We start from the raw sequence: 24,691 nt of genomic DNA on the forward strand, positions 1-24,691 counted from the left end.
TTGGTGGCAGACTGCCTTGTTTGGCTCACATACAGGCCGCGCCCACTTCCTACTGTGAGTGGGGGATGAGCCAATAGGATATTCAGGATTAATAAAAGCTTAAAGAAAATGTTTAAGAGTGTTAATCAAATGTCCCGTTTTGACAAAATGTGTTTGTCTTTGTCAAGAAACAAGAACATATTCACATTTGAGTTTTAATTCTTGGAAAAAACGACAACGTGGCGGCGTATCATATTGTATCGTGATATTATTGGTATTGTGGACCATGTATCGCATCGTACCGTGTCGTATTGTGAGGTACCCTGTGTTTTCCACCCCTAATCAAATCTTTCAAATGAAGATCAGTATGAACCGGAACATTTTAGTGATCAATTTTGTAGCTAATTTGATTGCATAATTTATCAATTTGAAAGGAATTTCAGTATCTTGAGCACCTGTTTTTTTGGCCACATCACAACATCGCAGACCCACAGAGCCCTGGAGCTGTGGAAGTAAACAGCAGTCAATTAGCTGCTGCACTTCAGCAGGAACCTGCAGTACGTCTTACATTTGCTGGGGTGATGGTGAGTGATTCATCCTTACATGCCCCAGAGGTAAAGTGCTGCTGCTGCTGCTGCTGATGCTGATGCAGTGGCCAGTCTTGCTCCTTCAGTTTCCTCACATCTAATCTCAGGGAAACAAATACGACCAGACGGGGGCCGTTAAATCACGAGCAGTAAAGGTCTGTCGTTAAAAAGGACGTGCCGAGTCCCGTTTCTGACTAACCAGACGAAACCAGCAGCTGGTGGTGGTGGTGTTGAGATAAACTAAACTGATCTCGGTCTCTATCAGTCACCCGGTCTTTAGATCTCTTACCCCTTTGAACCGTCCAACCAGCAAAGTAGCAGCGACAACGCGATGACGATGTCTGTCAGCAAATGAAAGCCTTTTTTCTAAAAGTCTGCTGACACTTTGGAGACAAAACAAAGCCCCATTGGGGATTCTGCTTTATGACTTTAAATGCAAAGTTTGTTAATTCAAATACAACTAGAGAATGAACACTTTACGATATCAGTGCGCTGTACAATAAAAGGCGCTCCCAATAGCAGTGAAACCCCGTTCTCATGTGTATAAATCGTCATAGAGAGGTTGGAAATGTAGGCGTTGATAGATTGTGTTTTAGATTTCCACGTCCCTGCTCTCCCGGGGGAACTTGTTCCTAAAGGCCACATTAATTACATCTTTCTTCTCCAATATGCCACCGCGTTTAAATGGATCTAATCACCGGGCTTCAGACAGGCCCGCTAAATCAATTCTCATCCATCACTCTGATGAGAATTTAAGGACGGGGAACCAAGCAGAGGCGGAACGATAACACAAGAGCAACAACAGTCGCCCAAAAGTTACGCACTGCGGCTTTAAAAGCGCTAAATGATTGTCGTGGTCTGATAATCTACATTTTCACTCAATGATTTAGAGACATGTACATTTTAAATAACTTTTTAAAGAATAAAAACTCACTCAGAGAGCACAGACCTCCAACAAGGGTTTTACTTTTCGTTTTACGTAACGCACCTGAAATGTTTACATTCTGATCCAGAATAACTTTCTGGATCTGTATAAAACTTTACCTGCTTATATATATTAACATTTTACATAAGCATAACAAATTTCATAGTGATTCTTTAAGATGCCGCTGACATATACACATTTTACTGAACTTGTACAGTGGGACCGAACCATATTATTTAAAAATGACGTAGTACGTAATCTAACACGATCACAAAATATTCACCGTTTTATGTCAAAAACCATAGACAGTAAGTTGCTAACAGTAGGAACAACGTACAGATAAACCCACACCAATGAAAACATGACCTTTTTGATGGAGGTATTAGAATTCATTCATTCATTCATTCATACTGGTTTGGGTAGGAGTTGAAGTTTGTGATATCTAGCCTTCTCTCTTTTTTAACTGATTCACTCAGAAAACTATATTTTAATATTTTGATTGTAAAAATGTTGAAAATTATGAATACGATTGTGATAGTTTACGTTCCTGTAACTGTGGGTGCAATTAGTTCAATTCTACTGCGCGTAACCCTGTTTGATAAGCTGCTGCCGCAAAAAAATTAAGATTACATAAAAGTCATGTACACCTTTATTAACCGTGGCCATGGTAACGTCAGCAGGAGAGAATCAGGAGGATTAAACGCAGTCTCTGTCTCTGCTGGTCTGTGTTCGTAGTAGAACCTGAACAATGAAATGATTATTTTTACAATTCATGAATGTTTTCTGTATTTTATCGATTAATCAACGCGTTGTTTGGTCAATAAATGTAAGAAAATGTTGATTTGTGTTCCCCAATGCTTGAAATAATGAAAAAGAAATTATTCAGGTATTTTTTTTAGGAAAGAAACCAGAAAATATTCACTATATTCAATAATAGTGTGACCTGGAGGGTTTTTACCGGCTCGTACTCAGCTTTAAATAATGCAGTAAGCACACAGAGCACTTGCATCACTCCTCCATCTCTTTTTCCCACCTTTTGCCTAAAGCTTTACCCAGTTTTTGCTCTTTCGCTTTAAAAAAAACGCGAAATGACCCGACCTCTCCGTGCAGAGGGAACACAAAGGGAGCGCGGCACAACGCTGTGGGTGTCGTCCAATCACCACAGAGGAGGCAGCTGCGGATATCTCGCACCGTTCATTCAGTCTTTGCTCCCCTCCCCCCGCCTAATCTCAGCGCCTCAGGTCTGCGGGAGGCTTCAGTTAGAGATGGTGGAGGCGGTGGAGGCAAGGGTTCCCCCACCACCTTCTTCTCTCTGCCCTACTTCTGTGCAAACACAGGCAGCAGCGACACACTGGAGAGTAGATGCACATATGGGTCAAAATATCATATATATACATATATATATATATACACATACATATATGTCTATATATAAATATATATATATATATATATAGACATATATGTATATATATATATATATATGTGTATATATATATATATATATATATATATATATATATACACACATATATATATATATATACACACACATGTAGGTTATTTAAATGTTTAGTCCCCCAGGGTTCTCAAACTGTGGTACGTGTACCACCAGTGGTACGCGAGCTTCCTGTGGTGGTACTTGGAGGAAAATCACAATACGTTCATTATCACGATATTTAAGTCACGATACAATATTCTCACGATATTTAAGTCATGATATGGTATTATCATTATCACGATATTTAAGTCAGATTTCAGGCTGATTTGAACAGATTATTTGGCTGAATTATCCTGTAATGTGAGGGATTAACAGACGCAATTTTAACGTCATCAGAGTCTTCCATGTTAATATTTACAACTGACCAGCGATTGGGGGCGTGAGCGGAACCAATAGTCGATTCTCTCTTCTCAGCCATGACTTCATCCACAGTTTTTTGATTAAACATCGCACACACACACACACACACACACACACACCAGCTATTAACTGAGTCTGAAGTCATGGGAAATCTTCACTGGGTTTTCGAATCTGTGCTTTCTTGGGATTAAAACACTTAAACGTGTCCGTGGTCTCTCCCACGTTTTTAAAGTCAAGTCAGATTTGCTGTAGAAACATTGTTATGGCAACTGAAACATCTCTAAACGAATCGACGTTGAATGAATCGAATCAGGGGCCTTGTGAATCGGAACGGAGTCGACTGGGGTAAAAACCTAAAAAATAAAATAAGAAATGGACAGCGTATATGAAGCATCAGTGGCCGTTGTGGAACCATCCAACACTCGCGAGGCACAGCTGGAGTCAGGACCTGCTCGAGTGTCAACATCTGGAGGCTTCACCGATGCTTTGAGCTCTCAGGTCTGCGGCCACAGGAAGCCCCAGTGTGCGCCGTTAAAAAGAATCCTGCAGCAACGCCCAGGGACCGACTGACTGATGCACTGACTGACTGACTGACGTACTGATGCACTGACTGACTGACTGCAACCACACAATCTGACCACATGACTTACACACCAGCTCCTTACACATCACATCTGCAACAAAAGAAGCAGCACTGATGATGCTGCTGCTGCTGCTGATGATGATGATGATAATGCTGTTGCACCATCAGCAGCGATGTGTTGATTTAAATCCTTAAAATCTGCCACGTACTGTGTTAATCCAGCCATTCATGAATACAGATTATGCTGTAGTAGTAGTAGATGAGGATGACAGCAACATTCTGCTGCAGAGAAATGACTTGAGGACGAACATATGCTTTATTTATTTTTTGGTATTAATTAACTGCTCATTTGCATCAGCTGCCTCATCATCAGCAGCTGACTACACATGTTCACACATATCTTTTAATTCAAAGGATTAACAATAAAAAAAAATCTATCTTTCTATCTCTGCTCTGTTGTGGATGAGTGAATGAATGAATGAAATGGTGCATGCATTCATTCAACTTGTAAAAGCAGAATTTGAGTGAGTCACTGGTAAAAAAAAGAAAAAAAGAAAATGAAAATAATGCTTTTTAAAATGTGCGTATTTGCACATTTTTTTGGTTTAAACGCCTTCGAAGGAATTGGTGAAACCTACCTGAGATCTTCCTCCTCCTCTCCTTTCTCAGATGATGATGATGATGATGCGGGTTGAATTTCTGTGCAGCGCGTGGATGCAGCAGCAGCAGCAGCAGCGTCAGTGAATGCGCACGGTGCCAAACACCCGTGTTTTTCTCTCTCTCTCTCTCTCTCTCTCTCTCGCTCTCTTCGTCACGGTTGGAGGAGAAGCAGACGTACCTCCTTCTGCTCTTCTTCCTCCTCTTCTTCCTCCTCTTCCACGCTGCGTGGGAAAACTCAGTCACTCCTTGCGTGCGTGGACGCTGGAAAGCCCTTGGTGCCCTGGGAAGGAAACCCCGAGATGTGATGTGATGTGAAGCTAAGAAGAGTCGAGATCATCATCATCATCATCATCATCAGATCCACGTCCACTCATGAGTGTCCTCATCACTGAAGATTCAGTTACATCATTTAGGTTTTTTACAGTGTTTTTTGGATTTGTTTATTTTTGTGAGGAAGCCTGTTTAAGAGATAGTATTTCAAACTTTTGGGATGCTAAGCTAATTTTGACATGCTAAGTCCTAATTAAGAGCTACTAAGTCATAATTTTGAGTTAGTATCTCATAATTTGGAGATGCTAAGTCATAATTAAGAGATACTAAGTCCTAAGTATGAGACGCTTAGTCATAATTTTGATATGGTATCTTAGAATTTTGAGATGCTAAGTCATGAATAAGAGATTCTAAGTCATCGTTTTGAGCTATCTCATAATTATGAGATGCCAAGTCATAACTTTGAGATAGTAACTCATAATTTTGACATGCTAGGTCCTAATTAATAGCTGCTAATTCATAATTAAGAGATGCTTAGTCATAATTTTGAGACATCTCATAATCATGAGATAGTAGGTCCTAACTTTGAGTTAGTATCTCCTAATTTTGACTTGCTTAGTCATAATTAAGAGATGCTGAGTCATAAATGTGAGATGCTGTCACAATATTGGGACACTGTCTCATAGTTTGAGATCCTAAGTCAGAATTATGAGATGCTGTCATCAAGTTAGTATCAGATAATTGTGAGATATGACAGAATTATGAGACAGTACTTTTATATGTATATATATATATGTATATATATATATACATATATATATATACATATATATATCTATCTATCTATAGATAGATACACTGAAAGAAAAAATCTGTTGAATTTACATGAAAAAAGTATGGACATCGGTTGCACACAAAAAAATCATGTTATGCCAACATGAATATTGCACATAATAAAATCATGTTACACCATAATGAATATTTCCTTTTTACTACACCTAAGAATTTTACATTAGACAAATATGATTTCATCATGCAATTATCCCCAATTTGTTCACATTTAACAAACAATAAAATTACATTTTAGTAGCACAATTATTTCATATCATTATTACATGATTGTAATTGCATTTTTATTATGCAATTTGTTATCCATTTTTTATGTTTATTATACTGTATTTCAATTAGAATTTACCAATTGTACATTAAAATTAAATGTACACAATTTAGTATGATGTACATTGTTTGGTTGCCAACTGATCAATTAGTCATTGATATGAAAAGCAAAGCAAAATTCGTCAAACACAGGACACTTAACACAAATTTGTACTTCAACCCTTTTATTAATTCAACTAAAAAAATATATCTTTAGAACATTGCAAAAAGTTGATAAAGTTGAATCTCATCAACTTGAACGGTCATTAACAATTAACTGAGCATTGACAAAATCTAACATTTCCGTGTCTTATATCTGCAACTTTTCAAAGATGCTCTAAACCTTTTAAAGTGCTTCCAATCAGTGGCTTCCTATTTTAGGAAACAAAACAGAAATGTCAAACGGAGCAGGGTACCACATAAACCCACTCTCAAGAAAAAGAGGAAAACAAAGGAACCTAACTTTACAAGGTTATTGATACAGTCCCAGGCAATCTCTGTATGCTGCTCTTAAAAAAAACAAAGCCCAGTCAAATCAAACTAAGGCAACGCGCGAGACTTATATAAACTTATATAAACATATATAACAAAATTTGCAAAACAGAAAACAATGACATTTTCTAAAATACCATCTCTATTCAAAGAGTCGGATCTTCAGGGCCTGAGCCCTTTTTGACAGCACTTTGCCTTCCAACTCCATTACAACTTTCTGTATCACCTCAAAGGTGTATCTGAGTTGAGGAGGGTAGTCCAGGTTCAAGTTGTAAATAAGGCCAAACAGCATGGCAACCGCCACTCCAACACTTGGTAGGTCTACCAATACGGCCTGGCCTTCAAGGACCACGAGGATGTCCTCTACCTCACTACCGCCATTTTGCCTTATGAGGAAAATTCCCACCGTGGTGTCCTCAATTCCGTCCTGGATTGCAGCAGGGTCTTCATTCTACAGGACACAGACAATAATTTCAATAAAGTTTTATAGGAGCAAATATGACCAATCACCACCTGAAGGGGAAGAAGAAAGGTTTCAAAGCATTGTTACACACACATTCACAACAAGCATTGTTACACACACAGCCGGGATTCAAACTATCTATTCTAAAACACTTGTCTTTGTAAAGTAATCTAAATTCTGCTGTAAATAATACATTAGTTAGACTCACCTCATATTCCATGAACAGGTGTGCTGGGTCCTCGTGAAGATATACGCACAGTCCCTTTATGATTAGTTCTCTTACAACCTCAGTGTCCTCACTCTGGAAAGAGACAGTTACTTTATTAACAGGTTTATGCAGATTTTCCAAATCAATTTGACTCAACGAGGCCAAGGATCAAACCTATTAGGTTTCTTTATGACAGTATGGAGTGTCAAATCACAGGTACATGTGTAAAGTGAAGTATTCACAATATATGTTGTGAAGTTTAAATAAAATGTGTGTAGATTACACTACTCACTGTAATCTGGCGGACACTGGAAGGAAAGGAGTCTGGAGTACATAGGAGAGGCAATTATGAGAATTCACATGCAAACTTCAGAACAAATATGAATCTTTACTATGTGTTAATTGGCTCACAGATAAATGTTTATGGTTATTGGGTTAACAGAATTATACTGTTTTTAAAACCACATAGACACCTCTGGTCAATTTGACCCAAACCATCTTAAGGATAAACATGTTACCAGGGGTTAACAGAGGTAGTGGGATAACTGTTCAAACTCTATATTATATTACATTTATCATTCTATCATAGTTACTCACACCGTTTACCTGACACCCACGCTTTATTTCTCCACTTTGACTTTCAGAGCACTGGCGATGCTTTGTTTTAATTAAACAGTCGGATTCCACTAGTCCACACCAGTTCTAAGTTAGTTGCTAGACGCTACCTGAGGCGACCCGACGGCAGCGACGCGCGAACGGGGACCTGACGCCGACCGCCGTTACCTGTTCCCCTCGACCGGCTCACCTTCATTCCGGACACCGCCACGCCGAACACCGCGGCCGACCGGTTTACACAATAGTCTCCGGGGCTGCAGCTGGATGGATGCTACTCGGTTTATAGCCCACAGGCTGCAATGTGCCGGGCGCGTGACAAAAATGACGTCATATACTGTGTCGGGCCGGGCACGTCAGGTCCAAGCTCTGAATTTTTGAAACTTTGTCGGATGCGGCGCGCGCAAACTCGGATGCATGGACGTGGAAAAAGTCTTCTGTACATACAATGTCTGTGCGTAAGGCTTATTTAACAGCAAACACCACAGATTCACTTTTACTATATGTCAAACTCCCATTATAAATGACAAAAAGTAATTGATATACCGCACATTTCACACTACACAAAAACACGGTGTGCACACATTTCAATGAATATCGTGAGAAAGCATATACAGTTCTGTTCCAGGCATTAGCATAGCACTAGCTCACGGTAGCTAACGCTAGCATTAACTTTGACTTGCTCGATGTTAATAGCAGATTAAAACGTCCTGCTTAGTGAAAACAACGATTCTGAAGTGATGTCTCCCACTTCCTAACGATAATTTATTAGAGTGAATTAAATTTACCTTAAGCAGATGACTCGTTGGTGCTTGCAGCATCAGTGGTGAAATGGCAGACCCCAAAATATTCCCTCGTTGAAAGTTTCTCGATAGATGGGGTTTCCTTCCACTGCTCCAAGGGGGCGGAGGAAAACCATAACTATTTCATTTGGTATTAACATGATTTAGATATGTAGATGTAACACCGCTGAAAATTAAGTGTGATCTTCAAGATTGGCATATGTTTTGAAGGGAAACAGAAAGATTTCATGTTATTTATACAAGCTTAATATTTGTAAATTGAACAACTCCACTTTTCCCCTTTTTTCAGTGTATAGATATATATATGTTCACCAAGGAAGGCATGAGTTTGTTCTTCTGTTAGAAGTTACCAGTTTTTGTCAGATCAATCTGAATTTGGTAATAATCTACATACAAAATATTATCAAACATTGTTTCAAAGTTTCATCTGGATCTGATTACGAGTTACAGATTTGTTCGCAATTTAAATGTAACATGGTTCAGTCCCACTGAGCAAGTTCAGAGGTGACGTCTTGTTTATGTCAGATGGTCCAGTCGATCAGTTAAAGAAAGAAAGAAAATTGAAGTCATTAAAACTATTAGGCAAACTAAGTCATCATGTTTGTTTAGTTTGTGTTATTTGGTTTTACAGATGAAGTTCAGGGGGGAAATTAAGTGCTAACATTTTCCACGAGTTTTCCATGAGTTAAGGATTAAAACACTGTTTTACAACAATTTATCTCTTTAAGACGCAAACACTGACATTTTCACATCACTGTCCTTTCCTCCCACTCTTCAATTCTTGCTGTGGTTAAACTGCACCACCTAGAGGCTAAAGTGTTTGTTGCAACAAAGGAAAGGAAAGATGTCACAGTGAAAATATCTACATTTACATAATCATCCATCCATTTATTATTATCATTTATACATAGATATAAAATGTACTGAAGTAAAAGTATTAAAAAAGTGAGGGCAAGTTGTCTTTCAACTGGAAGGCTGTGGGTTCAATTCCTGCTGATGAGGAACCAGCTGTACCTGTGGCCAGTCTTGTAAATGGATGAATAAAAGAACACATAAATAAATAAATATGAATGTGTTTTTAATGGTCAACTTTTATTTGTTCATCGATTGAGAATTAAATGTTCTGTGACGGCTTTGAGGTCTTTGATGGAAAAAGAAGAAGAGAGTCAGCGAGAGCAAGTTTCTGCAGCGACTTCAACAACCTCTCAGTGTACAGCTGAAGAACTTTGTGTAGTGTTTTCTGAAGTGATGGCCTCCACTATCTGAACTCTTGACATGACCACACAAAGAAACTGCGATGAGCAGAGTAGGTTGGCTGCACTGCAACTGAGAAAGACCATCAATGTCCTCAGGGAGGCGCTGTCCGAGGCCATGTCAGAGATCACATCTCTGAGGGCTGAAATCACGACGCTGAGACAGGAGGACGACCGGGTGAAGCAGCGGCAGGTCCAAAAAGTCAAGAGACCAAATGACCTCCTCAAAAATGACAAGAGGAGGGCAACGAGATCAAAGGCCCACGTCGACTCTCAGGCAGAGAACGTCCGACTAATGAAGGAGATGAAAGTCGAGGAGGTTGAGTGGAAGCAGAATTGGCTGAAGAAGGAGTGGAGGATGAGAGAGGAGACGCTCTCGCACAAATCAGAGAGAGACACGACAGCGAGTCAAGAGGAGGACGGGAGAGATGTTAAAGAGGTGTTGCTCGATTACTCCAAGGTCAACGTGTCAAGTTCCAGTCCTTCACTGGACCACCATCTCAGCTGTTGACATGGACAGACAAAGAAACGGTGATGAGCAGAGCAGCTGAAGGAGGAACTGAAGAAAACAAATGACCTCCTCAAACATGAGACAAAGGAAAGGGTGATGAGAACGAAAGCCCACATCGACTCCCTGGCCGAGAACGCCAAACTGATGATGGAGCTGAGAGGCAAAGAGTCGGAGTGGAAGGAGCGATTCGAAGCTCTGGAGGAAACAATGAGACAGAAGCTGGCAGAGAAGGACGAGGCCTGGGTGAAGGAGCTAAAGCTGGTGAAGCAGGAGATCCAGCTGTGCCAGGAGAGTTGTCTGAATAAGGTGGAGGAGGAGGAAGAGTGGAGGATGAGAGAGAAAAATGGCTGAGGAGAAGTTCTCACACAAATCAGAGAGCAACATGACAGCAAGTCAGGAGGACGAGGAGGGAGAAGGTGAGGACGAGAGAGAATGAGGTGTCGCTCCATCGCCCCACAGTTAACATTTCATGACCCAGTCCTTCATTGGAACTGGAGCAGAACCTCAAACAGCAACTCCAGCTGCTGAAGGAAGAATCAAAGATAAAAGAGGAGAAGAAACTGACACCTGAAAAAGAAGTCAGGGTGGATGGGTCTCAATTCGACCTGCGTGTTGGACAAATAATCTCGGCAAAGTGTTTTCTGAATTTTTCTGCTTGTTTAAATGTGTATATATTCTGGTTTCTTTGCTCCATTGAACAAATAAATCATTAAAACGCACTTCCTCATACACTTCCTGGTTTGTTTCTCATCATAAAGGCACCAAAGAAACAAAACATAGGTAAATTCATACGCTGTACAGTTTCCAGTTTGCGGAGTGAACCATCTCGACGTCGTATCCCATCTTCGGTCACATGACTCGGCCGGTCACCTGACCGAGTTGTGTCGCTGTCTGACGGGGGGAAAATGGCCGCCCATCTGTCGTATGGAAAAGTGAATTTAAACATTTTAAGAGAAGCTGCACGAAAAGACCTCCGGGAGTTTTTGGACAAATGCGCCGGGAGTAAGGTAACGAACACGCGAACGCGACAAAACATGGCGGAAAAAAACAGGGACAGCTGGAGCTAGTTTCTTCCACTAACGTCAACATTGGCTCACAGATGCCAACAGAATTAAAAATGTCGACGTGTGGTCCGGATCCGGACCCAGATGTCGTCCAGTCCGTGCCCGGACCTGTAACTAATAATTTGATCCTAATTTTAACGTTTTGACGCAGCATATATGGTTTTTACATGCGCAGCGATTCAGGTTTTTACGGCAGTCGAGGTCCGGGGACTTTCGACCAATCACATGCGCGATAAATTACCACGTGACAACAATCAACCAATCGCGTCCGTGAATTCAGAGACCATAACTACTGTAATATGTGAGGGGAGGAAGTAAGAGAAGGAAAAACAATACTGATAAACCAGATGAAAAATACGTAAAATGTCTTTATTTGAAAAGAAACAAGGAGAAGGATTGAGATTTTAATCTGGATAAAAAGAAGAAAATTATAAGATTAGCATTCATTATTTCATCCTAAAATTAGTCAAAATATGATTCTAATTTCTAAATATGCAGCTAAAATGCTTTTAATTCAGATTGTGTTATATATTTACACGGAGCAAATAAAATAAAAGCACATTAGGGCTGCAACTATTATTCAATTAATCGGTTACTAAATTATTTATCACCTATTTTGATAATCTGTCAATTGGTTTCTGTGTTGTTTTTGTTTGTCAGCCTCTTTAAATGTGGATATTTTCTGTTTTCTTTGCTCCATATGACAAAGAAATCATTAAAGCTGAATCATTTTGGTTTGTGGACAAAACAAGGCATTCAAGAACATCATCATTTCCACATTTGGTTAAAAACCGATCAACATTTTTCAACATTTTCTGACATTTTACAAACCAAACAAGTACTTGATTGTGAAAATAGTTGTAGTAATTGATGTTTTTTTGTTCCTTCACATTTCTAGGCCATTGTGTGGGATGAATATCTGACTGGACCATTTGGGCTGATAGCTCAGTACTCTCTACTGAAGGTAACTGATTGTGTTGTAAAGTAACTTCAGAGAACCATAATCATCATTTATATTAGTCTGTGTTGGTCAAATACAAATCAATATCAACCTCATGTTTATTTTTCCCCCCATTTTCTTAGGAACATGAAGTGGAAAAGATGTTTACTCTGAAGAGCGGCAGGCTCCCCGCTGCTGACGTCAAAAATATCATCTTCTTTGTGCGTCCCCGACTGGAGCTCATGGACATCATCGCTGAGAATGTGTCCAGGTGTGTTCATGTGTCTCTTGTTTGACACTCATTGTGCCTTTTTACTAAACCAGAAAAGCCTCACTGAGATTAAAATTCTCAGTTACAAGGATTTTGAGGCGGCAGCAGCACGTTTATAACAGGGTGACAGAAAAGAACAAAATCACAAATTACAGTTAAAAATAGTGTCATGAAATAATCAAAATCGATTAGCAGACTGTCAGTATGGAACATTTGATACCAATGAATCCATCCTTTTATTAGAAATAAACATCGTTCTGTAGGTAAGGATGTAAACCTTAGATGTTATACATACACTGGTATTTTGTAAAGCTGTTTACTATTATTTCCCACTTTTGCCTTGGACTGCGCTGCCACCTGCAGTGAGGATAAGACGCGTTCGCCGCAAGACTTCCACATTCTGTTTGTGCCTCGGCGGAGCATGCTGTGTGAGCAGCGGCTGAAGGAGCAGAACGTGCTCGGCTCCTTCATCAACATCGACGAGTACATCCTGGACCTGATCCCCTACGACGGTGACCTGCTCTCCATGGAGTACGAGAGTGCTTTCAGGGTGAGTGTGTGACTCTCTATAAGTGAATTATTTACATTATAAGTCAACGTGTTATGTTTATGAAATGAAGATTTAAGATGAATTAGATTGTGAATATTTTCGGATTTCTTTGCTCCATATGACAAAGAAACTGAATTATTTTTTGGTTTGTGGACAAAACGAGACATCATTTCCATGTTTGGTTAAACATTTTCAACGTTTTCTGAAGCAAACGAATACATGATTAATTGAGAAAATAATCATCAACACATTTTGATAATAATCGTTAGTACTGTAAAGATGCACTACGTATTGTTTCTGCATTCAAATATCTAAAAACAGCAAGATATATATCGTGTACTTGTATTGTTTTGAATGCTCTTTAAATCCAGAGATATCCTTTTTTATATGGACAGTAACAGACTGTTAAAAAGCCACCATAAATAATACGATTTCAAATGCTTTTGAATGCTCTAATGCTGCGTCCGTTCACATTGGAAGTTGGATTGTTGGCAAAACCAGTCGATAACGGCGCTCTACGCGATATTCTGCGCTTCAGTTAAAATTAAAACAGTACGATGTGTGCGACTGATTTACTGTGAAACAAATACAACAGAAGTTGCTATTGAAATATGGTAAAAGCAGCAGTGTTTGTCGAGCTGCAACTAACGATTATTTTCAGAATCCATTAGTCTGTCGATTATTTTCACGGTTAATCGGTTGAATGATGACGATGTTCTCGAACGTCTTGTTTTTGTCCACAATCCAAAATGACGATTTCTGCGTTATGTGGGGCAAAGAAACGGAGAAAATATTCTCCTTTTTAAGAAGCTGAAACACTCAGAAATCTTGTTTTAATCCTGGAAAAAAAGCTTCAAACCAATTAATCAAGCAATCAAATTGTTTCAGCTCTAAGTGTTTGTGTGGTGTACCGATTACAGCAGGAACGCAGCATAAATCCTCCTCTGTGCTCAGTACAAGTGAGAGAGAGAAAGCTGTTCACTTGTGATGAAACGTTTTACAAAGTATTTTTTGAATTTCACTCATCAGTTTCGACCTGTGGTGTTTCATCTAACGGTCAAACTCCTTTTATTCCCTGTGGTCTGATTCAGGAGTGTTACCTGGAGAACGACCAAACGAGCCTTTACCACACAGCCAAAGGCCTCATGACGTTACAGGCTCTGTACGGCACCATCCCACAGATATACGGGAAAGGGGAATGTGCACGGGTGAGTGCGGCGAGAGGCAGCGAGTCTGCATCGATTACACGTGGTGCCGTGTCTGTGTGTCGCAGTTATATGAGCGCAGGGTTTTCTGCTCGTTCTCAGCATGTCGCCAACATGATGCTGAGGATGAAGAGGGAGTTCGCCGGAAGCCAGAATCAGATCCTGCCCGTGTTCGACACCCTGCTGCTGCTGGACCGCAACGTGGACCTGCTCACGCCGCTGGCCACGCAGCTCACGTACGAGGGCCTGATCGACGAGATCTATGGAATCAATAACGGTCAGTTTCTGATGTCTGCGTGTCCTCCGGAGTTTCTGTTGTAGAAGCTTTACAGGAAGCCGCATAAATCGTAAACAATTAAGATTTAAGTCGATGAGAGAAGATACATGAACCACAGGAGTTCACAACCGTAATAACGCCTGAGTGGTTCGGTAGAAGAAGAAGAAGAAGAAGATGGTCAGTGGAGTAGAAAAGACAAACTAGCACAGTTTTGTATCTTTTTTTTAATATAATTTCCAATGTTAATAGATACAAAACAAGTACTACCCTTTAGCTCCTTCACAATAAGAGCTCCCATAATCAACTTTCCCTTAATATGAACTACTGGACATATTGTTACATAAACAGGAAACACTTTACCAAATGTTACATCCAATACTCAAATTTACTGACTGACTTTTTATAATCAGTTGCAAAGAAAGCGTGTGTCGTAATCACAGTAATCACAGCTACCTGCTTTTGTATGTTTAACCCCCTACTATTTTGTTATATTTGGTTTACAGGTTATGTGAAGTTGCCGCCGGAAAAGTTTGCGCAGAAAAAACAGGGCGAAACGAGTAAAGATTTACCCACGGAGCCCAAGAAGCTGCAGCTGAACTCGGCGGAGGAACTTTACGCTGAAATCCGGGACAAAAACTTCAACGCCGTCGGAGCAGCGCTCAGCAAGAAAGCCAAGATCATCTCTGCTGCCTTTGAGGTTCGGCTGGAGTTTGAATTTACTTTATTAATCCCTGCAGGCTATTTTCTATGATGATATCTGCTTTCTTCAGGTCATTCAGTTAAAACTGAAATCAAGAAAGGTCCAGAACGTCATAATATCATGAAATAAATACACACATTTTCTAATAAATTGTCTCATTCACATTTACAGCATTAATTTGCACTATCTCTGTTAACATTAAAATAAATTAATAGTCATTTACTGAAAATACACTTATATTTAGGAAAAACTTCATTCTCTGATGCATTTTTCCCCTATTTTTTCCTATTTTTCTAACATCATTTACTGCTAGATTGAGAGAATTCCATCATAAATGCTGCGTTTTCCCTGTTTCCTCTGGAATATGTTCTAATGTTCTAATATTAAACAGTATATATACGGTATGTAAAACTTTTTTCATCACTTTTTTAATGCAAATAGAAGAAAATAATGAAATTATTCAACTTTGGATCATGTTCTTTCAAGAAAGAATTGTAAGGCTGTGTCGAATCATCGATGACTAAACCTCTGAATAGTAATGAAATCTAATATTTAAGGTGCCACAAGATGACCTCCCTCTAGTGATATAGTCATTATATATGTATGTATATGTATATATATATATATATGTATATATATATGTATATATGTATATATATATATATATATATATATTTATATATATATATATATATATATATATATATATATATATATTGTCAGTTTTCACATTATATTCACAAAAGATTTCCTCTTTTCTTGTTGAAGGTGATAAATTAAGCACTTAAATTGCAGTTTACACTAAAATGAATGAACGTATTCATTCTGGTTCTGGGTCCAGACTGAGGTCCACATTGAAGTGACCTCTGCTGATCTGATGTGTTGATGATTCTAATCTCTGTGACATTTTCACAGCATTAGTCTAATGAGGAAGTGGTGACAAACATCTACAGATAATCTCATGTCTGTCAATCCACAGCGGAGACGATAAACTATTTCAGTGTGAAGTGCATTCTTTTATTTTTCCTGCCCTGAGATAGTGTCTTTATTTTTATTTTTCCCAGGAACGACACAACGCCAAAACCGTGGGAGAAATAAAGCAATTTGTGTCGCAGCTTCCTCACATGCAGGCGGCGCGGAGTTCACTGGCAAACCACACGTCTGTCGCCGAGCTCATCAAGGACATCACCAGTACGTCAATAAACCCACGTCTTTAAATTCTTCTCACACCTTATTTCGTAACAGCTACATAAAACCTCATGGTAGAAATATGATTTGGTAATTTGCTAATGTAAATGGGTGGAGAATTTGTCTGGAATTATTTGGTTCATATCCATACGCTCAGATGTTACAAAGTGTGCCGTTTATAGCAAAATATGGTTCGAATAATTAGAAAAAAAACAGTTTTGATGTTACCGAAGATCCTCCAAATGTTCTGATATTACAGAAAAATTTTGCAAATGCCAAAAACCACCACCATTACGGAAGATTTTACAAAATGTTGTGATGTGGAGAAAAATTCTGACATCACCTTAAAGTGTTCTTAAAAAAGCTTTTATGAATACAAAACACTGTAACCAAAGAATTTACAAACATTTTTGGAAAAGTTACAAAATGTTGTAATGGTACTGATAATACAAAAAACATCAATGATGTAACCAAAAAGTTACAAAAAACACAAAACAAATTTGATGTAAAAACTTTTGTTTTGACATGACCGTAAGGTGTTATTTACATATTACAGACAATTTTTACCAATTGTACAAAAACTAATCACTAGTGTTCCCAAAATGTTACAAATGTAGTGTTAACAAAAACATGTTTCTCTGATACATAGTTATTTTTGTAAACATAGGAATCTGAAAAACAGGAATTGTAAATAAGAAAAATTAAAATAAAATAAAAATAAAAATTTTAAATCACTGTAGAGATACAGGCTCCCCCTTGTGGCACTTCAAAATAAACCCCTAGGACTGTATGTTGGCGAACTAGCTGGATTTAACTGACATTTTTAGCTGTTCTGATTTGCTGTGTCATTCTGATTATCAAACTGAATTCATTCTTCTCCTCCAGCCTCTGAGGCCTTCTTTGATAATCTAACAGTGGAGCAGGAGTTCATGACGGGAGTCGACACTGACAAGGTATTCATGTGTTCACTCTTCAGTGTTTCTTGAAAGCAAATCATTTTGGCTTTAAAATATAGTGTTTGGCATTTGGTAACCTATGACACGGTCACCTGCACAAGTAATCCAAGAAATATTTAACATTACAGTTCCTTCACGTGTTACTGATCTATTTTTGTTGTTGAAAATATGATTTTAAACGTGATTTTTGTTGTTGCTACATGTTGAAAACATGATTTTAAACGTGATTTTTGTTGTTGTTACATGTTAAAACATGATTTTAAACAGGATTTTTGTTGTTGGTACATGTTGAAAACATGATTTTAAACAGGATTTTTGTTGTTGCTACATGTTGAAAACATGATTTTAAACGTGATTTTTGTTGTTGTTACATGTTTAAAACATGATTTTAAACAGGATTTTTGTTGTTGGTACATGTTGAAAACATGATTTTAAACGTGATTTTTGTAGTTGGTACATGTTGAAAACATGATTTTAAACGTGATTTTTGTTGTTATTACATGTTTAAAACATGATTTTAAATGTGATTTTTGTTGTTGGTACATGTTGAAAACATGTTTTTAAACGTGATTTTTGTTGTTACATGTTGAAAACATGATTTTAAGCGTGATTTTTGTTGTTGGTACATGTTGAAAACATGATTTTAAAAATCATTTTGTTGTTGGTACATGTTGAAAACATGATTTTAAATGTGATTTTTTGTTGTTGGTACATGTTGAAAACATGATTTTAAACATGATTTTTGTTGGTACATGTTGAAAACATGATTTTAAACGTGATTTTTGTTGTTGGTACATGTTTAAAACATGATTTTAAATGTGATTTTTGTTGTTGGTATATGTTGAAAACATGATTTTAAACGTGATTTTTGTTGTTGGTACATGTTGAAAACATGATTTTTGTTGTTGGTACATGTTGAAAACATGATTTTAAACGTGAATTTTGTTGGTACATGTTGAAAACGTGATTTTAAACGTGATTTTTGTTGTTGGTACATGTTGAAAACGTGATTTTAAACGTGATTTTTGTTGTGCAGGTGAACACGTACATCGAGGACTGCATCGCTCAAAAGGATCCACTGATAAAGATCGTGCGTCTGGTGTGTATGCAGTCAGTCTGCAACAACGGCCTCAAGCAGAAGGTGCTCGATTATTACAAGAGGGAGATTCTACAGGTAAAGACACGGACATCAAACGCTTATAGAAAACCTGACCCTGACTGTGAGAGAATTTAGAAACACAGCTAATAATTTGGTTCGTACTGAGCTTATTGATTAGCTGTTTTGTCGATCTGTGGATGGAGCTCTTACAAGAAAGCATTTTAGTAGTTATTCCTACCAAATAAAATACATGTTCCTATGTTATCTTTCCTTTTTGTAGTTATTCTTACAAAATAAAATACATGTTTTTATGTTATCTTTCATTTTTTAGTTATTCCCACAAAATAAAATATACGTTTACATGTCATCTTCACGTCAGAAATCAGGTTTTCCGTACAGATCAGTCAGTGACGGTCACCTTATTCTAGTGTTTTCCACGTTTTTGTGATTTGTGGGCGGAGCTTTGACAAGTAGGCACTGGGATGTATCGGTTGTCGTGTAGACTCTCAATATACCACGTTTCTTTACTTATTTTACATCAGACAACTTCATTTTAATGACAGCTGACAAGCTACGTTATAGAAACCAATTACGTGCTATAGCTTTAACTGATTACATAATCGTTACGTGACAGAAAGGCTGACTAATATTCAGGTTTTTTGTTTGTTTTTGTGTAGACCTACGGTTACGAACATATCTTAACGCTGAATAACCTGGAGAAGGGAGGTCTTCTGAAGCCACAGACGAGCTCAAGGAACAACTACCCCACCATCAGGAAAACCCTCAAACTGTGGATGGAGGATGCCAATGAACAGGTGTGAATTTTCTGATGATAAAGCGTGTTTGAGGAGTTTGAAAACAGCCTTTGACTGTCTTTTTTTTCTTTCCTCAGAACCCCAATGACATTTCCTACGTGTACAGTGGTTACGCTCCACTCAGCATCCGCCTGACTCAGGTTCTGGCCAGACCCGGGTGGAGGAGCATCGAGGAGGTGCTGAAGATGCTTCCAGGTCCACACTTTGAGGAGAGACAGCAGCTGCCTGCTGGACTTCATAAGAAACGTAAGTACTGTGTGAGTGCGACGTCCACACTGCTGCTCTGTGTTTGAAAACAGAGTCTTCACATGAAAATGATCTGTGTCCAGAATCGTGTTTGAGTTCTGGATCTGAAGTAATCTGCATCCACACTAACACATATGAAAACAGGAAGTAGATTCTTTCCTCTAGAGGTGTTTGCATTTTAGTATTTATTCCTACAAAATAAAATACACGTTTAAGTTGTCTTTCATTTCACTAGTTATTCCTACAAAATAAAATACACCTTCTTATGTTATCTTTAATTTGACTAGTTATTCCTACAAAATAAAATAGACAACTATGTAATCTTTTGTTTTGCTAGTTATTCCTACAAAATAAAATACACCTTATGTCATCTTTCATTTTACTTGTTTTTCCTACAAAATAAAATACACATTTCTATGATATATTTTATTTTAGTAGTTATTCCTACAGAATAAAGTACCCATTTTTATGTTATCTTACTAGTTATTCCCACATTTTTATGTCAGTGACAGTTACCTCACTCTACCGTTTTCCCTGCCTGTCATTTAGGAGAATAAAAGCCTGTACACTCCTTCCTGCTTGGTGCAGATAAGACCCAGGCTTTGTCTCGGTGAAGTCACCACAGAGACACTGTCCCTGTTTGTCCCTGTGTGTTTGTGTTTGTGTTTGTGTGGTTTATCAGGTTTTGACAGCGACTCTTTCCCTCTCCTCTCATATCTAACTGCACCGGTCTGTGTTTCCTCTGATGTCAACAGTGGATTTAATTACACGCTCAAATTGAAATGTGCTAATTAGAATTGTGAGTCTGGACATGAGACGGTTGACCTGTCTCTACATGTCTGTCTCAATGTGGATCGTAGAAAAGGTGATAATAGAGGAGCGTCATCTCGGGGGAGGTGTTTATATTTGTCCCTCTTTCATATTCAGTCGTATTTTAGTAACGTGAGAAAAGGCAAAAATTCCCCTTTGACTTTGTTGGAAACCAAGGAAAGGTCTTGATTATTATCATTATTATTATTGTTATTATTATTAATATTATGGTTAAAAAGACTCACAGTTCAGTTGATCATTATTGGGATTAATACGAACGGAAACAGTTTTCATAACATAACAAAAACATTTTATCACTTGCGTAATGTCAACAATGATTTTTTTTATATTATAGTTGATATTTTTTTTCTCTCTTTCCGTCAGATTTTATAAAACTGAATCAAATGCAGGGAAATTGTTGTTATTTTAACATGAATTCAGCTCAGTGTCTTTGTCTGAGTGACGTCCGTCCCCTTTTGTCCCGCCCGTCTCACAGGTCAGCAGGGGGAGAATCGGACGACGCTGGTGTTCTTCCTCGGCGGGGTGACGTACGCGGAGATCGCCGCGCTTCGCTTCCTGTCTCAGATGGAGGACAGCGGCATGGAGTACATCATAGCCACCACAAAACTCATAAACGGTACGACGTGGATCAAAACCATCATGGACCGGCCCGAGTCTCAGATGTCCTGAATCTGAATCACCTGGACACATCACGCGTCTCCATCCGTCAGAAAACTCCGCTCCGCTGCTGTTTTTGTCTCCAAATGCAGGTGTTTCACTCATGTTTCACTCATGTTTGACAGCAACACACTTTTTAAAGCTGCTGTTGTCACTCATGTGTTGTTTTTGACTGTGTTACTAACTTAAAGGTCCAGTGTGTCTCATTTACGAGGGTTGTTATTGTAGCGCTGCGAAATCCCAACACGATCATATGCAACATCTAAAACAGTGTTGTGGTCTAATTCAACAACCTACAAATAAAATATGTTTTGCATGACAAAAAAAGTTTAAAATATTTATAAATACGATTGAATTATGGATCATACTGCAGTCAAAATAGTGGCTTTATGATTTTTCTGATCATATCATGCAGCTCTATAACCTTCAGTGGAGACACTGTGGTGTATATATGTAGATACGACTAAAATCCTTTCTTCTGTGGGTTTACAGCAGCTTTTCATGCATGATGTTGCATTATTGCCATCTACGGAAAAACTCCTACATTACCCAGTCGCTCTTATTCTTTCTCTGTCTCATCTTCTCCTCTTTTCAGTCTCATCCTCTCATCTCGTCAGTCTCATGCTTTCATCCTCTCTTTTAACCCTCTTCTTATCTTCAAAGTCTCATTCTCTCATCTCCTCATTCTCATCCTCTCATCTCAGTCTCCTCTGCCTCACCTGTCTTCTAATCCTCATCTTAGTCTCGTCCTCTCTTCTCCTCAGTCTCATCCTCTCATCTGTCTTCTAATCCTCATCTTAGTCTCATCCTCTCTTCTCCTCAGTCTCATCCTCTCGCCTCCGTGGTCTCACCCTCTTGCCATAAAATCTTGTGAATGTTAAAGATTAAAAATGCACTTTGATGTTAATAATATTGAAGTCAGTTTTCTGTTTATTGTTGCTTTTGCCAACATAAAAAACAAAACAAATGTAAATAAATAGAAACCAAACAATTGTTGGTTTGACGTGAAGCCATTTTGTCCCTGGCTTGTTTGGATTATTGTTGTTTTTTGTTTATTTATTTCTTTATTTCTGCTGATTTGTGATGAGTGAGCGCAGACGAGAGGCAGACAGATGGCAGAGGATCCGTCCGCCGCGCTGCAGCTCTCTGAAAGAGCAATTAGCGCGGTAACAGGCCTCCTGATCAGATGATAATGGCCCTGTGCTGTCTGGAGAGCTCGGCCTCACGGCGGCTTGTGATTTGACAGAGCAGGACACTGATTGAATTAGGAGGCCATTTGCTCCGTCTTCCGGTGGAAGATAACTGAGCCGGCACGAGGACGTTTGATCTCGCTCTCTCTCTCAGTCGATACCGACCTGCTGACAGGAACCACTCTGATATTTTTGGGCGAACTCTGCTCGGGATAAATCTATGCTGATTTCCTTCACTTTGACTTGGGCTTTAATTGTGTTAAATGTGGCTTTTGATGGTAGAAAATGATCCAGTGGACAGAGTTTCTTCTTATTCTTCTTGTGTTGTGAGCAGAGCAGCAGGTGTGCGCCGAGGACTTAAAACTCCCATTAGGTCGATCCCAGAAGATTCAAATCCTTGTGATCATTGTGTCATTGCTCTTGGCTCCTCCTCCTCCTCCTCATCAGGGCTGGAGACGCTGAAAGGCAGGGACACAGCGACCTGGACGCGAGGGCTGGAAACACTGGAGCTCACTTTATCTCCTCAGCTCCTGCTCCACGAAAAATCCAAGGTACGACCTGCTTTCATCTCACTTTTCACTCGCAGTTTACTTTAAATCCACGTTTTCCAGAGCAGATTATTTATTCTGGCTTCTTTGACATGCTTCATATTTTCATTTAGCTTTTGATTATTTTGGAGGAAAAATAATAATTGATTGCTTATTCAACAATAATATATACAGTATATAAATTAATCAATATTTATTTGTACAGCACTTTTTATACAAATTACATGTAACAATACACATACAATTAAGACATTAAGGCCAGAATTGAGCATAGATTTAAAAAATAACCCAACTGACGAAACATCAGGTGTAGAGAGCTTTGGTGACATGAACAAAAAAGTTAAATATTAATCATAAAAACGCAATAAATTAAGTGTGAAGATGATAAGAATTAAATTCTATATGTGAGATTAAAAGACGTGCAGTGAATAAATGTTTAGAAAGTACATAAAATAGGGATTGAAAGAGATTAAATGAGATCGTATGAAATAGTCAAGAGTAAAACAGGCTAAAATATAAATAAAGGAGAATAATATCAATAATTTAAGGTTTAATATATATATATATATATATCGATATATTGTTTATGCTCTGTGCAAACGCGTTATTTATTTTTAACATTTTGGCTCAGATTACTGAAATAAAGTGAAATTGAGCTTTAATTATGAATTTGAAATGATCATCTTCAACTTCCACCCAAGAGCAACACATAATCTTTAATATTCTATCATTTTATCATGATAATTATCGATATGACAGATTTGGAACTATTTTCTGGCCTTATCTTGCAGCTTTATATTTGCTGCAAGTTCCTCTGAAAATGATCTGATGATAAAAAAAAAGTAAATCCTGAAGCTGTTGTGCAGTTTTTTATTGTTGGACCAGGAACACAAACATAAGCAGATCAATATCGAGTCCATTTACTGCAGTTACTGTAGATAAATTATTAATAGTGGTCTCGTGGAAATGCAGGCACTTTGGCTCCTACAAGGCCACAAATAAATCAATTTGCACATCAAATAGGAATAAATGCTAAATAAATAATTGCCTAAAAAACGTTGCTTTTGCACAAAAATAATTGATGTAAATTGATTTTAAAGCGAATTTTAAGCTTTTTCACTTGCCTTGTTTGTATATGAAGCCAATGAAAGGCCATATATCATGTTATATGTTGGTTTCCTGCACATTCGTTCTGCTGTGACTTGCTGCATGTACACATCATCATGAGGTGGTGGCCTCTGAAGGACAAAAAAAAGAAATCATGATTTAGTAACCCAGTAACTAAGGGTTACTTTGCTTAGAAATCATAGCATTAATACTTTTTTGTGATGGGTAAAGTAATCATATTTAGTGTTATATAAATGTATTAATGTGTGTAGTAGTGGTGTCATTGCCTAACACTTAATATAAGATCAACCTGCATTAAGGCAAAGACTAATTTCTACAATTCAAATTAACCTAACCTAAAATTTAATCTAACCTTACTTAACCTAACAAGTCCAACTTTACACAAGCTACATAACCTAACTCAACAGAACCTAACCTAATGTTACCCAACCCAATCCAACATAACCTATCCTAATCTAATTTAACCTAAACTAACCATAACCATCTAAACCTACATAACGTAACCCAATCTGACCTAACCTAATATTATCTAACCTAACCTAATATACCAAAACCTAATTTAATCTAACCCAACCTAACCTAACCTAACCCAATGTAATGTAACATAATTTAAATTAACCCAACATAATCTAATTCAGTTTAACCCAATCTAATGTAATCCAAT

At 38.2% G+C, this 24,691-nt stretch overlaps 2 protein-coding genes and 1 long non-coding RNA gene across 3 annotated transcripts in view; 1 reads left to right on the top strand and 2 right to left on the bottom strand.

Annotated features, from left to right (window-relative positions):
* LOC122770144 (rabphilin-3A-like) overlaps window positions 1-4,855 on the bottom strand; it is a 28,317-nt gene extending 23,462 nt beyond the window's left edge. Inside the window, exon 1 of the mRNA XM_044027148.1 lies at window positions 4,574-4,855. The gene's annotated coding sequence lies outside the window, so the exon portion shown is untranslated. The remainder of the gene's footprint in view (window positions 1-4,573) is intronic.
* A 2,330-nt stretch (window positions 4,856-7,185) lies between these two features.
* Window positions 7,186-8,884, bottom strand: LOC122769919. The gene is made up of 3 exons (XR_006360479.1): window positions 8,584-8,884; window positions 7,476-7,507; window positions 7,186-7,276 (listed from the first exon to the last, which is right to left on the bottom strand). It is a non-coding gene; the product is annotated as an uncharacterized LOC122769919 (long non-coding RNA).
* A 2,333-nt stretch (window positions 8,885-11,217) lies between these two features.
* Window positions 11,218-22,171, top strand: vps33a (VPS33A core subunit of CORVET and HOPS complexes). The gene is made up of 13 exons (XM_044027137.1): window positions 11,218-11,369; window positions 12,325-12,390; window positions 12,510-12,637; window positions 13,001-13,187; window positions 14,279-14,395; window positions 14,495-14,669; window positions 15,173-15,366; window positions 16,434-16,560; window positions 17,443-17,510; window positions 18,550-18,687; window positions 19,290-19,427; window positions 19,505-19,673; window positions 20,980-22,171. The coding sequence occupies exons 1-13, from the start codon at window positions 11,268-11,270 to the stop codon at window positions 21,171-21,173; spliced, it is 1,803 nt and encodes a 600-aa protein (XP_043883072.1). The 5' UTR covers window positions 11,218-11,267; the 3' UTR covers window positions 21,174-22,171.
* The last annotated feature ends 2,520 nt before the right edge of the window (window positions 22,172-24,691 follow it).

This window comes from Solea senegalensis, linkage group LG5 (assembly GCF_019176455.1).
Source record: "Solea senegalensis isolate Sse05_10M linkage group LG5, IFAPA_SoseM_1, whole genome shotgun sequence".
In the NCBI taxonomy this organism is placed as follows: Eukaryota; Metazoa; Chordata; class Actinopteri; order Pleuronectiformes; family Soleidae; genus Solea; species Solea senegalensis.